The sequence below is a fragment of the Thamnophis sirtalis genome, unplaced genomic scaffold (assembly GCF_051295495.1).
Source record: "Thamnophis sirtalis isolate CommonGarterSnake01/CBP01778 unplaced genomic scaffold, rThaSir2_p1.2 scaffold_5, whole genome shotgun sequence".
NCBI lineage: Eukaryota > Metazoa > Chordata > Lepidosauria > Squamata > Natricidae > Thamnophis > Thamnophis sirtalis.
In genome coordinates, this window is record NW_028261385.1 from 112,985,439 (window position 1) to 113,003,709 (window position 18,271).

Sequence of the window (18,271 nt, forward strand, 5' to 3'; positions counted from 1 at the left end):
TTGATAACAAGTGTGCATCTAGGCCAACCAAATAATACTGTTGAGATCTTAAGTGCTTAGAAGCTTTGTGAAGGAGGAACAGACAGGCTCAATCCTGCCGAAACCAAGTAGTTGTGAGGTTTCTTGGGGGAGGAATATTCCGGAGACTGTGTCTGAGTCAACCCTGAGCCAAGGTGGCGCAGTGGTTAAATGCAGCACTGCAGGCTACTGCTAGATCAGCAGGTCAGCGGTTCAAATCTCACCGGCTCAGGGTTGACTCAGCCTTCCATCCTTCCGAGGTGGGTAAAATGAGGACCCAGATTGTTGGGGGCAATATGCTGACTCTCTGTAAACCGCTTAGAGAGGCCTGAAAGGCCTATGAAGCGGTATATAAGTCTACTGCTATTGCTATTGCTATCTCTTCAGTATTGGATGGAATTGTACTTTCTCACTTAAGTGGTGCACAACCTGGTGGTAATCTTGGACTCACAGCTCCTGCTCAGAGAGCAGGTGGAAGTTATGGCTAAGAGGGCCATTGCAGAGATTAATCCACTGCAATATTTGCATCTATGCATTTCAGAATCACGTATGCCTAGTCATCTCATGAATGAAGTGCTGCAATGTGCTCTACATACAGTTGTCTTTGAAGACCACCTCGAAATATTGTTGATATTGAATGAAGTAAACACACATTGATTGGCTTGCCATTCCCTTGTGACCCCAATGCTTCACAAGGTACACTGGTTACCAGGTATAATTCAAGACAGCCAATTAGGTGTGGTGGTTAAGGTGCTGGTCTAGAAACCAGAAGACTGTGATTTTTAGTGTCATCTTAGGCATGAAAGGCAGATGGGTAACTTTGGACCAGTCACACTCTCTTAACCCAATTATTTCACAGGGATGTTGTTGGAAGGAAAATAGTAGTAGTTCAGTAATTGAGCCTAGAATCACAGTTGTAAGTTGTTATAGTTAAGCGAGTTACCATGTGGACATGCCCAATTTTATGACTTTTGTGGCAATTGGTAAGAAAATCAATTTTATCCAGTGGATGTTTTTTGTCAGAAAAAGGAGGTAAACACTGGAAATGTAAAAAAACTGTCAAAAATCATGGCCACGTGGTTACATATTGCTGCAGTTACAAAGGTAAGTTGGCAAGCACCCAAAATATTGTGTGTATGTGTGTTTATCTGTCTATCTGTCACAAGTTCAAAATCAAGATGTAAATAGCTTGTGGGGATCTGTTGCCACTTCGAGCCATTGCTAAGCGACTAGTCATAAATGGAGGACTACCTGTATTATGCATATTTGTTGCCTTGATGTACTTCTAAAGTAATAATAAAGGCAGGAAAATAAACAAACAAGCAAAACAAAACCTGTAAAACCTTTATAGCACAGGGCTTGGCAATTTGAGGAACCACCTGTTTCGAATTGTTTCTGTTTATTTGGGGAAATCAAGCACAGTTGTGTGCTTCAGACCTCTTCAGTAAAACAAGTGTCATCTTCTAGAACCCACATGCCTTGCTTGTTGCAGCATCTCCCTGTAATCCATATGGTTCCCAATCTAAAGACATCCAGAAAGTCACTGAAAACATTTTTCCAGGCTTTGGGATGGACTGGTGTTGTAGCTGGGTTTATAGATAATCCTTGATTTATGATGGTAACTGAGACCAGAATTATGGTCATGCAGGTCGTAGGTTCTGCAGGTCGTTAAACAGATCGTCACAAGATCTCACCCAATATTATGACTTTTGTGGTGGCCATTAAGCAAATGTGGCAGTTATAGAGAAAATGTTGTGATCGTGAAGCAAACCTATTGTCCATAATGGCCAATTTTTCCTAGAAACTGGCAGTAAATGTCAGTTTTCTGCAGCAACATATTCACATGACTGGAATGCAGATCAGTTGGCATGGGCCAAAAATGACTATGGGGGAGGGACCTGACTGTTGGTTCCAGATCTTGTCCATATTTTAGGGATCCATCGTAACTTTAAACAGTCACTAAGTGACTCGTTCTAAGTCATGGACTATCTGAATTTTTAAACAAAACCTGTCTTCTGGGAGGGCGCGGACGATGCATCTCTTGGTGTGCTGGGGGACAGCTCCAAAATCCAAGCTGCCAGGAGGACCGTTTGGATCCGAAATCGCTTTGAAAGGGCGATGAGTGAAGAGAGCACAGTCTGCTAATCTCAGGGAGCCCACAAACTCCCTGATTGATCTGGAGAAGTCTCTCAAACCCGATGGAGAGGAAAAGACGACATTCATATGCCGGACCGAAGCTGGGGCAGCCACAGGAAGCATTGAAGATTAACAGTCAGTGTAATCGAGCTGGGTGAGAGATTTCCAACTTTGAAACTTTAATTTCAATGGAGAGAAGCATCCCGCTGAGATACAGCTGGTAAAAGTGGGACCTAAAGAGGAGGTGGGATTGTTTTTTTTCTTCTCCACCCCTCTTAGAAAGTGGCAAGGAGAGCGTTAGAGCCATCTTGGAACAGGAAATTAAGCTGGATAACTTTTTAGAAAAGTGTGAAAATAATTTATAATTAAAAGCTGGACTGGATAACTCAAATACAATATTGGACTGTACAGAAGTTTTGAATATCACAATATTTGGATATACAGATCTGCTTTCTTTGTTATCATTTTATTTTTATGAAATTTAAACTGGAATAGAATGTATAAAAAGAAAAGTAAAAGTGGGAGAGAGTGAGTAGCAGAACTGCAGTGCCATCTATTGGCAGAAGAGGAAAGTGGAAGTTGGGAGCTGTAAATCTATAAAGTACATACCGTATTTTTTGAAGTATAAGACGCACCGGAGTATAAGACACACCAAGGTTTTGAAGAGGCAAATTTTAACCAAAAGTTTTTGCACTCTGCAAACCTCCTCCCAAAAGGGGCACAAATAGCCTTTAGGAGGCTTGTAGAGTGCTCCCGGGGGGCGGGGGCACCAAAACCGAGCAAGAAACAGCCCATTTTTCACAAAAATGGCCCTTTTTATTAAAAAAAAAGTCATGGATAGCCTTTAGGAGGCTTACAGAGTGCTCCTGGGGGCTGGGGATGGGGAATTGAGCAAAAAAACAATGTTTTTTTGCTCATTTCTGCCCTCCCCAGATCCCCAGAGCATTCTGAAAGCCTCCTAAAAGCAATGCACAGCCATTTTGGTGACAGGGGCGGGGTTTCGGGAGGCAAAAAATGCTGTTTTCAGTGTATAAGACGCATCTAGATTTTCAGCCTCTTTTTTGAGGCAAAAAGGTGTGTCTTATACTCCGAAAAATACAGTAACCTTGAGTGACTGTGTAAATAAAGACAAGAATTGACTGCCAGAAAAATAATTCTGGTGCTACAAGTTGATCAGACTGAACAACTGAGATAAAGAGTGTAACACTGTGTCCTGTTATTTTTAAACCGTCTAGTTCTTGAAACTCAAAGGGAAATATAAGCAACAAAAGGATTCACTTTCTATATTTTCTTTTTTGCTCTGTGAACTCTTTCTTAGTAAATACAAAACATTTGGGGTTTGGTGGGCCTATGTGGATTACAATTTATTGATACATTATTCCTTTTCATGGGATAATAAAGAATAAGGGTCTGAAGAACCTAAAGAAAACAAGGAAGGAATCAAAAGATTGAATATTTTTGGATTACAAACTATTTTTGTTACTCTTTTTGCTCTTTGTCTTTCTTGGTTTTTTCCCTTTTCTACTGTCAGATTATAATTGATAACTACATTTTCTTCTCCTTGTGGATTACAAATATTAAAAATAACTCAAAATGAGGAAAACACCGCCAGCACCATCTTCAGCGTCATCCTCTGCAGGATTGAGTCTCTTGGGGCAGACGACCTTGGATGCTTTACTACAACAAGAAAAGGTGAACGTAATGCAGGCAGATTTAAAAGGAATGATCCAAGCCCTGCACGATAACTTCAAAGAAAAAATAGGGAAAGTAGAGGACAAATTAGAAAAAGTAGAAGCAAAACTAAAGAATGTTCACCAAATGATAGCAAGTAATGAACAATGTGTACAGAAAGTTGAAGAAAAAGTTGAACAGGCAAAAAAATAAGTGGATAAAGTCGATAACAGACTGGCAGACCAAAATAAAGATTATAATATCATTAGAATAGATAGGGCCAATTATTATCTGTGATTTCAGAATATGGAAGAAGAAAAAAGGAGAAAACCTAGCAAAGATAATGGCAGATTTGCTAGCAGGTGCCCTAGAAGTGGACAAAGAAATCTTTTTGGCCGATATTGTTGAAATATTTAGAGTTATTACCAGATATGCAGTGAGACATAGATTTCCTAGAGAGGTACATGTTAGATTTACAAAAAAAGCAATAAAGACAGATTCTACAAAGAGCAAGAGACGAGCCTCTAAAATACAAAGGGAAGGAAATAGTAGTACTAAAACAGATCCTGAGGCGAGTGAGAGAAATAAGGAAAGAATATCAATTTCTGATGAGGCAACTAATGAAGAATGGAGTGAACTTTGGATGGCTGATTCCAGAGGGAATATTGGTGACCTGGATGGAGCAAAGACACAGATTGGATTCTGTAGGAAAAGCAGAACAGTTTTATGAGCAATATTTTGGACTACGAGAGGAAATGGGAATAAGTGAAAAAGAAGAGGTTAAGCAAGGAGAAGAAGCTTCAGAAGAGAGGAATGTACAGCAAAAATAAGACGAAAGAGATAGAGAGGAAATAGCAATAAGAAAGGGGACCAAGGCAAGAGAACTAAGAGGGATAAGAATGACAAAACCCACCTACAAGTAATCATGGAAGAAGAAATTAAACTAATGTCAATTAATCTAAATGGAAATCTGAATTCGGCAATAAAAAGGAAAAGGATTTTTAATAAACCAAATTAAAATTAAACATTACTTGTTCACAAGCAGTTCACATAAAAAAATAACATTTGAAAGTACTGGAATACCCCCAAATTGGGAAGTTATATACTTCTTTATAACAATAAAAGAAGAGGGGAATAACCCTATATGTAAAAGAGACAATAAATGCTAAACAAATTTTCATGGATGAGGAAGGGAGGATTTTGATGAATAATAAATTGATACTTTTGGTAGCAATTTATGCACGAAATACTAATCGAGTGAATTTTAATGGAAAACTCCATTAAAAAAAATAGAATTGGAATATGAAAATATATGTATTCTGGGAGACTTTAATGCAATTACAGATGTGGAAATGTATTATAAAACTAGAAAGGCAAATAAAAAAATAAGGAAGACACTTCCTAAGGCCTTTTTTAGAATGGTGGAAGAACTACTTATTCAAGATGCATGACGAGATATACATCCTAAGGAAAACCAATATTCATTTCATTCAAATAGACACGTGTCTTGGTCAAGAATAGATACAATATGAATGACAGCAAAACTAAAAGCTAATATATAAAAGACGTTAAGTATAGATATAAGTAATTGGGCAGATCATAATCTGATAAAAGACAAAAAAGAAAATCAAGATGGACATTGAACCAAGAAATATTAAAAGGAATTTATTCAATTTATGGCAAGAGAACTAGATTTTTTTTTCAGAGAACAGAAAAGAAGAAACATGTTTACAAAATGTATGGGATATAGCTAAAGCATATATTAGAGGATTAACTATAACATATAGAGGGAAACAGAATTTAAGCGAAAAAATCAAATGATATTATTAGAAGAATACAAGAGATCAGAGACAGCATTACAAAAAGACCCACAAAAAAAGAATATGAAGAGTCAACCAGAAGTTCTTCAGCTGGACAGATGAACTGCCTGACAAACCAATGCCGAGATCCTTTTGGATCAGAACCTCCCGGGGGGGTTGAAGGGGCAGTGTCTCATCAGACCCAGAGGGAGTGCAACAGATCCCTCGTAGGTTGGAGATTTGCCCTTTGAATTGGTGTCAGGGCAGCAGCATGGCAACACGGCTGCACAAGAAGCTGACTTCAGGCCAAAGCAACTGAACAGCAATGTGCAGGAGACAAGATGAAAGCCTGGTAAGATCTAATTAACCCACACTCATAAATTAGAATTTGGAAAAGGCAAAGAACCTTGAGAGTATAAATAAATAATATTGATGGACAGATCCAGATTTTGGCAAAAAAAAAAGGAGAAGGGGGAAAATGGAGGGTTGAATCACTAGCCCAAAAGTGAGCCATTTGCTTTAAACAATTTGGACAAAGAGGAGAAAGCAAAGAAGTGACAGACCCATTCAAACACAAACTATACATTTTTAAGAGAGACTAGGAGGGTGAAATGGAAACCAAAACATACCGAGGATATTTGCTTCGTTCGAGTTTCTTCTAACTAATATATCTTAAGCAACTCCAATTAATGAGAAATGGAATGTAACAAGGGAGAAAAAACTCAAGAAGAGAGCACTATTTTCTGACTGATAACCTAATCTTGCCTATGCAGCGAATGGAATGCAAAACTCTGAGCAGAAAGTTTTAATTAACCAACTGCCATAAATCAGAATTTGGAAAAGCAGGAGACGAAGAGAAACATACCGGAGATTTGTTGTATTTTGATTTTGTTCCAATTAATATATTTTGAGCAACTATAACAAACGAGAAGTCTTCTACCTTCCGTAACAAGGGAAAGTAATAATAATAATAAAATCAAGAACCGGGAAAATATGAAGGTTTTTTCTTTTGTTTTTTTCTGAAGGGAAAACAAAAGATCAAGATGGATCCTGCTTCTCTTCCTCTTCACATCAGCTGTATTAGCTAAATTTAAGGTGGACCAGAACTCTGAAATAAGAACTGTATAACTAACTGCAATTTTGGAATTAAACATTAAGGTAACAAGGGAGGGAAGGGGACTTTTTTTCTTTTCTTTCTTTTTTTTTTTTTTTTTTTTGTCAAAGAAAGAACAAAGGATCAAGATATCCAGAACTCTGAAATAAGAACTGTATAACTAACTGTAATTTTGGAACTGGACATTATGGAAAGGTGGGAATTAGAAGAACTATGTGAAATTATAAAAAATATGCATAAATCATTAAAATCAAGTCTAAATAGAATTTTGAAGATAGCTATTGAGGAGAAGCGGGAAGTGAAGAAGTGAAGGAAGAAGAGGGGGGATGGTGAAGGGGTAGAAGGTGGAAAATAAAAAGCAGACAAAAGATCTCACTGAGTTTGACAGTGGCATAGGGAAAATTGAAGAAGGCGGTTATGCCCCAACAAAGGAAAATACAAAATATTTCACTGGGTTTGACAATGGCTTGGGGAAAATTGAAGTGGGTGAACATGTCAAAACAAAGAAAAGGGAGAAGACAGGAATAGAGAAGTGGGACAAAAGACTTACTAGGAAAAAAATCAGACAATTAGAAATAGTTATATGGGAAATATAAAGCTGAGATATGTGGTTTATTCCTATATATGATAATAAAACTGAGTTGCTAACTGATTGAATATGATAATGGAAAGGCAATTAAATAGAGGTTAAAATATAGGGAATATGGAAAGTGTTATGTTGAGAATGTAAAGTAGAGGTACATGATTCACTTTTATACATGATAATGATACTGAGTTGCTAACTGATTGAATATGTCAATGGAAGGACAATTAAGTATAGGTTAAAATATATGAAATATGGATACATAGAACTTCTAAGATTTGTACCATTTGTTATTCTATATAGTAGATTAATGGAATTGTAATGAACATTGAACAGTAAGGATTGTTATTTAAAGACAATTAAGAGTAAGCTAAGTCAAGATATGGAAAAAAGGAGAGGGAATATGAAATATACTTGCAATGGGAATGTCAGCGTTCCAAATATCATCCAGAATTACATCATAGTTCAAGACATAACTTTCATCAAAGTTCCAATTTAATAAGACAGACATGTTGGCACAATCTGGAAACCCAAATCTGAGGCTTCCTGGGTTTCCACCCAGTTGAAAGTTCATGAACTTGTCCCCACACCCACAAGTCCATCACAGTAGTGATGAGGTTCTTGGAGATGTAAGCGCACAGCAAGAGGTGGCCCTCTCTATTATCTTGTAGTAGCACTGCAGCTATTGCTACATCATTGGCATCCATCTGGATTATGAATGGTCACTTTAGGTTGGGGTGTTGCAGCATGGGCTCTTGGGCAAAGAGCTGTTTTAATTTCTCAAAGGCTTTTTGACAGTCCATTGTCCATTTCAGAGGTTGGTTGGTTTTTGGCTTCGTTGGGGAAGGACCCATTAGCTCAGTCAATGGGAGGACAATTTCCGCAAATGTCAGAATGAACTGCCTGTAGAAATTGGCAAATCCAAGGAAGCTTTGTAGTTGTCTGCGAGTGCTTGGAGGTTTCCAGTCTAACACTTTTCTAACACTTTCACTTTTCCTGGATCCATTTCTATCCCCTCGTTGGAGATGCGATAACCCAAGTAATCTACTGAGTTCTTGTGAAACTCACACTTTGACAACTTTGCATATAGCTTGGCGGCCAAAAGTTTTTTCAGGACTTGCCGTATCAGCTTCACATGTTCTTCTAGGGTTTCAGAGAAGATCAAGATGTCATCTAGATAAACAAGCACTCTGCGGTACAGGTGCTCATGTAGCACCTCATTTATGTACTGCATGAAGACTGCGGGTGATCCTTGTAGCCCAAATGACATGACCTTGTACTGAAAACTGCCAAGGGGGGGGGTGTTAAAAGCGGTCCTCCACTTATCTCCCTCTCTGATCCGTATGCGGTAATGCGACTCTCTCAAGTCCAGCTTGATGAAGATATTGCCTTTTGTCAAGTGGTTTAACATATCTTTCATGAGGGGATAAGTGTTCTTTTCACATACCACATTCAAGGCTCGCAGTTCAATAGAGATGAACTCCGGCACCTTTCTTTTCTCTGAAGAGCACTGAGGCTGCTACTTTTGACTTCGCTGGTTCAATACATCCCCGTTTCAAATTAATGTTGATGTAGTTCCTCAATTTAACCATCTCTTTGGGAATCATGTTGTACAATTTTCGCTTCGGTAAGGTAGCCCCAGGTTTGAAGTATATTGCGCAATCTGCGGGCCGGTGAGGGGGAAGATCGCTGCCATCTTCCTCACTGAACTAAGCTAAGTCCCAGTAGTCTTTTCGTACTTGTTGGATCCCTGGGGGTTTGGTGTCTGCGGCAGGTGCTGCAGGTTCCGGACAGTCTGGGCTGTTGGGTTCAATCATTCCTGGGTCACCTTTTGACTCCACCAGTGGTAACAGCCCAAAGCTGTCCGTTCTAACGCCATCCTCCCACTTTATTGTAGGCACCCACTAATCCAGCCATGCAAGTCCCAAGATAATTGATTCCTTCATTCTTGGAGCTACGATGAATCTAAGGAATTCATAGTGTCGGCCTATCATCAACTTTACCAACTCGATAATTTTCGTGGTTGGGGCCCCTCCAATCAGTGTTCCATCTACTTGCTCAAACCGAATGGGATGGTTTAGGGGTCTTGTGCGTATACCTACTTGCTCCACAATCAATATGCTGATTAAGCATCGGGTGCAGCTATTGTCCACAATTGCCCCAACTTCCCCTTCCACTCCCGTTTCTGGCACTTAGAAGTTGCATTTTATTGTAAAGGGGGGGATGGGTGCACTAACTATTGGGTCATCTTCGGCATTTTCCTCCTCCAAGGCCTCCCCATTGGTAGGACTTTTTTTCACCTTAGGTTAGGGATCCTCTTCCAGAGGTTGTTGGCCCACATGACTCTTCTGTGGTAGCTTCTGGGGCCTTCTCTTTACTGCTCTGGCAGTTGGTGCACACGTTTGTGATATTGGGGCTGTAGCCAAGCACTCTGACGCTCTGTGGCTGAATTGACAGCAACGCTGGCATTTATTGCCCCCCCCCCCCAAGGGACGGAACCCAGTTGCACCTCTAAACTTAGGAACCATCTCATCACATTGTTCTGCTATCCCTCCTGCAGTTTCCCCCTCATTCATCCCTCCTTCCATTGTCAAAAACTCTTCTCTGTAGGAAGGTGGGGTAAGAACCTGTTGGGGCATTGCAGGTGAGACTGGAACTGGTGGGGAGGTCAATCCCTGGTTTGGTCACTGCCCAGTTATCTGCTATGGTGCCATCTGCTGAGGGAGAACAGGTGCCCACTGGAATCTCTCCCATCCAAGACCTGGGGTTGCTTGATTCATAGGTTGCAATTCAACCATCAACGGCTGGCGGGGGGGGGGGGTTAAGGGCCAAGGTCCCCTTTGCTGGCTTGGAGGATTTTCCCATGTTGCCCAGTGGCATCTCTGCCATCCTTGACCTGGGAAGAAAGTACAATTTGGTGGTGCTTGATTGGTGAGAGATGCTTGCCAAATCCCTTCTTGCTGGCTCAGCTCATTTATCGCTGTATGGAAAAAGTAATTATCTCCACCCGTTTATTGCTGTGTTTTTGTTGGGGAAGGAGAGGGAACTTTCACTCACATATGGCCACAGACGTTGGTCTGGGTGCCCCCTCCAACCATCCCCCTCTGGCTGTGCATCTTCCCAGATGCTATAAAGATGAAAAATTCCTCCCACACAAATTTTTTTGTACTTCGGAAGAACTTCAGAAAAGTAATTCATCATTAGCTTCTTTTCTCTTAATTGTTCACTGATATTTTACGCTGACCGGGTCAGGTCAGATGTTGGGAATCAACACCCCTTGCCAGCCCCCATGCCAGGGTACTGGTGATTTATTTTAAGGGAGATTTGGGTTAATGTCAGTGTTCCAAATATCATCCAGAATTAAATCAGAATTCAAGACATAACTTTCATCAAAGTTCCAATTTAATAAAACAGACATGTTGGCACATCTGTGGAAACCCGACTGTGAGCCTTCCTGGGTTTCTACCCAGTTGAAAGTTCATGAACTTGTCCCCACACCCACAAGTCCATCACATGGTCCAATCTTCCTCTGCCACGTTGGCATTTCCACCCATCTACTTCTGGTCAGATGCAGAGGTGCAGAGACAAAGAATGACCACGATTTCTAGAAAGGAATTTTTTATTTTGAAAACAAACACATTCTACTCCTACCCCCTCCTAATTCCCCACTAATGAAACAGCATAGTAAAGAAAGAGAGTGTGTGTGTGGCAGGCGAAAGATCCTAAAAGGAATATGATTGCAGGCCTGACAGGGAAATTATAACAATATAAATTATAGGCATTTGCAGATGACTTACCGTATTTTTCGGACCATAAGACGCACCTTTTTTCCTCAAAAAAGAGGCTGAAAATCTGGGTGCATCTTATACACCGAATACAGCATTTTTTGCCTCCCGAAGCCCCGCCCTTTCACCAAAATGGCTGTGCATAGCCTCATGGAGACTTTCAGAGAGCTCCTGGGGGCTGGGGAGGGCAGATATGAGCAAAAAACGGGCCATTTTTTGCCCTTCCCAGCCCCCAGCAGCACTTTATAAGCCTCCATAAGGCTATGCATGCAATTTTTTGACAAAAATTGGCATTTTTGCGAAAAACAGGCCATTTTTTGCATGTTTTTGCCCCACCCCCCGGAGCACTCTGCAAGCCCCCCCAAGGCTATTCATGCCTTTTTAAGGAAAAAAACAGACCCGTTTTCGTGAAAAACAGGCTGTTTTAGGGAGGTTTGCAAAGTGTAAAAACTTGTTTTTAACTGATTGATGAGAATTGCATTGATCAAGTGGTGTGCCAGCAGAAACACCTACTTATCTATTGTATTTCTCTATCCCTCTACCTACCTACCTACACTCTCTCTCTCTACCTACCTATTTACTATATTTCTCTCTCTCTATTTCTCTTTCCCTATCCCTTTTTCTACCTACCTACCTAACTACTCTCCCTACCTATCTACTGTATTTCTCTCTATATATATATCTCTCTCTATCCCTCTACCTACCTACTCTCTCTCTCCCTACCTACCTACTGTATTTCTCTCTTTCTCCCCCTGTCTATCCCTCTACCTACCTACTTACTTTTTTTTAATTTGCCTCTTCAAAACCTTGGTGCGTCTTATACTCCGAAAAAAATGGTAGTTTCCATTTTGAAACATCCATAAGAAACAGGGCTTAAATTAATTTTAAAAAATAGAAGACTATGGAGAAGTGGCAGTGAAAATAAAGAGAAAACTAAGATCCTAGTTAAAGATCTTAGAGATAAGCAGAAAAAAGATCTATTGAAGAGAATAGATATTCAGATTGTAAAGAAAGTAAAATCTCGTAAACTGTTGAAACAAATTCAAATAGACCTGGAAAAATGGAAAACTTTGCAATTATCGTTGGTAGGAAGAATAGCCACAATTAAAATGAATATACTGCCAAGATTATTGCATTTATTTCAAATAGTCACGATAAAATTGGGAAAAAAATATTTTGAAGAACTTAATAAAACAATACACAAGTATATTTGGCAAGAGAAAAAAGCAAGAATTAGCTTTAAAATGTTGCAAGATATAAGAAGTAGAGGAAGTTTCAGGTTACCAAATTGCAATTGTATTATCAGGCTGCTGTATTAACATGGATGAACGAATGGATTGTATTAAGAAATATAAGATTATTGACTTTGGAAGGACATGATTTCTTGTGGTATGGAACAAATAAGATACATGGATATTTTTAGAGACATTATATAAGGGATGTACTAATATTAGTATGGGAGAAAATCAAAGAACTATTTGAGGATACCAGTTTGGCTTTCAACAATGGAAACATTAATTCACCCAAAAGTCATTAACATGGGAAATATTGTTAGATATAAAAACATTTTGAATGAAAAGGGGGAGCTTCAAACTAAACAAGAAAAGAGTGAGCAAGAGATCGATATAACATGGTACTCACAAGTGCAGATACAGTCTAGATATGAGAAAGATGATAAATTACATAGTTTTTATAAAGAACTAACAGAATTAGATAAAATATTAACAAGAACAAAAGAAAGATTGATAAAGAAATTGTATAGTTACTTATTGGGTATAAAGTTAGAAGAGGAACAAGTAAAAGAGACAATGATAACATGGGCAAAAAATTTTGGTTATACGATAGAATTAGATAAATGGCAGAAACTGTGGGAAAGGAATTACAAATTAACAATGTCAACTGCATATAAAGAGAATTTGCATAAAATGTTTTACAGATGGCACCATGCACCGGCGAGACTGGCGAAGATGTTTAAAGCTAAGTCAGCTTATCTTTCACTTTTATTCCTTCAGTTTCACAACATATATAGGTAAAGGAGAAAAACTATACATTCACATTACTGTATTTAGTTTCCATAAAACCATAAGTTTAATCAGTGGGCTTTAAAAATTTCAATTTCTTTGTTACGGGGAGCAGACAATCCCATTCTGTAAATCAGCAAAGGAAGGTAAGTGAATATCAGTGTTTAAAAGAGGGTATTAATTTGTTAGTTATATTTTTATTCCCTCAAGTGCCAACATTTGGATATTACTATCATATGTGGTGGACATGTGTAGAAAGAAAAAAATATTGGACAAAAATAAACACATAGTTGGAGAAGATGATAAAACAACGCAGAGCTAAAAGCAGAAATATTTTTGTTAGGGATTTTACCTGAAACTTACAATAAAGAGAACACTTATTTAATTATAGTATTAACTGCAACTAGAATTGTATTTACGCAACATTGGAAAAGTGAAGTGATTCCTATTGATGAGGTGGTGATTAGGAAAATATTAGAATGTGCAGAAATGAATAGACTAACACTAATAATTAAAGAGAAAGAACTGAATATTTTTTGATATGGAAAGTATTTTATCAATGGTTAGAAGAAAAAAAGGGGAATTGGAAATAAAAGAAGAATAGAAAATATGTTAAGATAGAGGTATAAATAAGATGATAACTGTTGGTATTATGAGGAAGATAATTATGTTTAATATTATTGTATTTTTATTAGAATATACATTAAGAGGAAAATGAATAGATTAATAATGTTTAATTGTTTAATATACTACAATTTTAAGATTAGAGAATTAATATTAATGTGAATGTTGTAAATATTGAAAGCCGATGTACAGAGATATTTGTACCCAGATGACAAACTGTTTAAGGAAAGATGAAATGTTTGTATGTTGAAAAATAAAAAAACTTTTTAAAAACTTGTCTTCTGGATACTCATGGTCTGTTTCTTTTTTAAATTGTTTTTACTTTTTAAATGTTGTTCTTAGTACAAAGTCATGTCTGATCCATTGCGACCCCATGGACAACATTCCTCCAGGCCTTTATGTCCTCTACCATACTCTGGAGTATTAAGCTCACGCCTACTGCTTCGGTGACTCCATCCAGCCACTTCATTCTCTGTCGTCCCCTTCTTGTTTTGCCCTCAATCTTTCCCAGCATTAGGTTCTTCACTTTTTAAATGTAAGTTGCCCCAAATCACCTGGAGCTGGCAGTTTATAAAGTGTATAAAATAAATAAATAAAATTAGGAGATAAATGGATTTTTGTTGTCTTTTATACAATAGCAAAACTTTTGAAAATATTAATTCTAGAGGTTTTGTTTTTTGTTTTGGGAAAAAGAAATACAGTATGTTCTTAAACATTCTTATCAAATCTAATGAAATTTAAACAACACAAATTGCATTATTTGTAACTTTGCAAATAAAATTGACCTTTGGCAATTTTATGAACAAAAGATTTGCCTATTTACTTAGATAACTGACCAATAGACTTTTTTCCATTGAATAAATAGCATATTGAAAGTATAACATTTAGAAAGTTTCTTAGCTTAGTTTTAGAAAAGGGACATTAAACTATTGAAGTCGTTCCTGAAAAGAGAGAAAGAGAAAATTATAAGAAATCAAGTTGTGGAATACTACTGATAGGATTAAAGATCAAGCTCTTAATAAGTAAACAGAAGGTTTACAAAATTCAATCAAGGTTAAATTGATATATATTGTGGTTTCTGGTAGCTATTAAAGGATTCTTTTTAAGCAGGATTGAATGATACAGCTTTAAAAATGTGTATATGAATAGGGAGAGTGTAAAGTCCCACCTCACCAGTCTTCTCAAGAAAACAGAGGCTACTGGTTGAGGTTGAGGCGGGAATGTCTGGAGAATAGTGGAGGTCTTCCGGGCTTCGTGAAATGCAGCCACCAACTGCTTGCCAGGAGACTCTATGGGGTCAAGCCGCCCTGGAGGGTTGGTGAAGGAAGGAATGGCGTTTCGTCAATCACGAGGAAACCGCAATTTCCTCATTGATCCGAAGAAAGCTCTCCCAAACAGCAGCAGGGATGATGGCCATCTTGGTCAGTCACAAGCTGGGATACCCAGGACATTAAGATCTTGTGCTGAAGCAGTGCGTGGACAGAGTAGTGAAACGGGGTGAAATAACTTCCAAATGTTACCTTAGAGAGTTAACCCAAGCAAAAAATTCCAAAAAAACAATATCCAAACATTAACAAAATGGTGATTGGATTTATGGAGAAAGATTAGACTTAAAAACTAAAGAGAAAGATTAAAGACTAAGATGTAAAAGAAATACCTAAAGGATGTTTTAAAACACAGAAAGCCTGGAAAAAGTCTAACAACACTGAAAAGTGATTATTGGGAGAAACTGCTTTTCTAAACTCTATTTTTAATCCCTCTGACTGGTTGACAATCAGTTGTTTTGACTCTTATACTCTGTTGAATGCTGGAATTGGGAGCAGGGGAGCCCATTTACTGGAAGAAGATTACTGAAACATGGGAAACTTAAGTGAAAGTGATGAAAGGAGAGAAAATAAACAACACCTCGAAGGCTATTCGACTTTGACTTTATCCTAGTAGGCAATTTCGAAGCTTGGAAATAATTATTGAACTTTTTGAAGATCTATAAGGTAAACTGAAATGTAAATACTATTTTTTTTATTGAAACTGCTCATTGAAAAGTAGATTTGAAAGACTTGAGGAAACCTGGTAAGCCAAGTTGGATTTGGTTTATTAACATCACTTGATAGATTTCTCTACAAGGCAAAAGACGGTCATTAGGGCAGAGAACCAGTTGATAAATTATTTGAATCTCACTACTGTTTATTCCTTTTTTTTCAGCCAACAAGATCCTTTGTTGCAAGTCAGTCTAGGCAATTACAATTTGATCTGGGACCAAACCATATAAAAGTGAGGTTATTTCTATACTTCCTAAAACCTTAAATCATTAAGGGCCAATTTATTAGCCTTGGCTATCACAGGTCCAACAGAAATTTCTTACATTTATGGTTATCTTATTTATGGCTATCCTATTTATGGCTGCATGGAACTAGTGTGTATGAATCAAAGTTGGACAATACTGAACTAAGATTCAGATATTGTTTTCTGGAGCATGGGAACCTTTTCCTTACAAATCATGTAAAACTGTATAATTTATTTTAAAATGTCGTTCATACAAGAAAAATAAATATGTCCTACACACTTACAATACATGCAGATTACAATGACTTTCTATATTGTTTTGTTCCTGTGAAAAAAATTACTGCAGAGAACTATGATCCTTATGAACTATGATAATAAAGGCTCATGATATATGCCTCATTACAATAGAGGGCAAAAATCTCTTAAAAACCTTTCATATGTTCCCAATAAAATATGAGTTATAAACCATAATGGTTAGGAACCTAGTTAGATTTCATAAACTGTACATATTATTTCTTGAAGAGAAACATGTCATACAGATTTCTATTATTAAAAACTGTCCCAAAATGATTATTTCACCATTAAAAAAACAAAATAGAACTCAGCCTGTAATGCAGCTGAAACATTTTGAATTTCTAAAACTTTATTTTATTTTTCAAAACAACAGGAGTTTTGAAAAGAGTATCCATAGAGTATCCATATGAAACACTCATTTTTCAATCTAAGGAGTGTATAAAATGTGAAAAGAGCCAGATAGGCAAAGGCGAATGGGATAAACATATGGAAAATGAGACTTCGTTCCACCATGTTTGTTTGCAATAAACCCTCACCAGGAACAAATTAGTTATTAAATTATAGTTATAGGAGTGTCATTAATAGGCAAGCAACACAATATTAAAGGTATTTACATCTAAATACTAAGTGAAGCCAAACCTATTCCTATTTTCCGTTTCCTACCCATTCATCATCCTTCAACGTTAACTTCCTAGAAGCTCTAACAGGAACCAGAACTGATCTAAATGGACACCCCTGATAATGGCACTATATATTTAACAAAAGTGTACTGTTTTATTTTGTACTTACTTATACGTCATTGCGTTTTGCAAAATTTTAGTATTTTGCTTTTTACTTACTTATGCGACATTGTCTTTTGTCACCTTTCCTTGTGTTTAGCTTTCTGCTCCGATTCGGTTTTCTTAATGCCTGTTGAAAAAGGAGTCAGGAAGAGTTTTCAGTCTATGTATCCTTTGTTTAAACTGGGAGAAAAATGCTCCCGCGTAAGAGACCCGGAAATGAGCCTTCTGGCTGCAGCAGTGGGCATCTAGTGCCCCAATAGCAGAGGCCCTTAACGACGGCGGCGCGTGCCGCAAGGCCAGCTCTTGTCTCCGCTGCGGGGCCACGTGAATCACGCCCCACTTCCACGTCTGAAGGCTGCTTCTCCCGCAGTTGCACAGCGGTGTTCTCCCCGCGCCGCCTCCTTAGCAACTAGCTGCCGAGACCAAAGCCACGCTTCGCCTCCCCTGCTTCTTTCTTCTGCCCGGGCGGTTGCTATAGAAGCAGCGGCGGCAGCGGAGTGGGGGTGGAGGGAGCGGCAGGGAGATTGTTGCCTTTATCACAAACTATTAGTTGCGGCGAAAGAATACATGGGATGTTCGTTGTACAATTGCCCTTCCTCGCAGAATTTGATTCGGGTCCTAACATTTATTTAGTCGCTCCCTTTGCCATACTTAAAATTCACCTCCAAAACATAAAAAAATTAAATCAGAACGTCAAAGAAAAAAATAACCGAAAAATAAATCCCTAATAAAAGCCAAGATAGGTGGCTTTTCATCCCTCGTTTCCAACTTACGCTATAGTACTGCCTCCGTCTTTTTTTCTATAAAGAAAATACATAAATGTTGAGCAATATATTTTAATTGGTAGCACTAACAATATTATCCTCTCAAGTATATTCTCTCCGCTTTTCAGTCGTCTAGATAACTAGCTAAATCAGATATCATCTTGGCAGCTGGAACATATTCGCAAAGAAAAAAAGACACTGATAAGTGGTGAAGGTACTTCTTGGTTAGATACGTGACTAAATATTTGGGAACTACTCTGGGGAAAATAATGAATAAGGAATTGTGCAAGGACAGAAATGTAATGTATCTGTGAGGACAACCAATGGGAAAGTGACAAAATGTGTGTTGTGGGAAACCACCCACCCACTAGAGAATTAAAGATTTTGGGCAATATTA

The 18,271-nt window shown here is 38.1% G+C and overlaps 1 protein-coding gene across 1 annotated transcript in view; it reads right to left on the reverse strand.

Annotated features, from left to right (window-relative positions):
* DRC11 (dynein regulatory complex subunit 11) overlaps positions 1 to 17,403 on the reverse strand; it is a 157,575-nt gene extending 140,172 nt beyond the window's left edge. The window contains exon 1 of the mRNA XM_087716592.1: positions 17,168 to 17,403. Within this exon, the coding sequence (XP_087572718.1) occupies positions 17,168 to 17,178 (11 nt within the window). The 5' untranslated portion in view covers positions 17,179 to 17,403. The remainder of the gene's footprint in view (positions 1 to 17,167) is intronic.
* Positions 17,404 to 18,271: the final 868 nt, after the last annotated feature.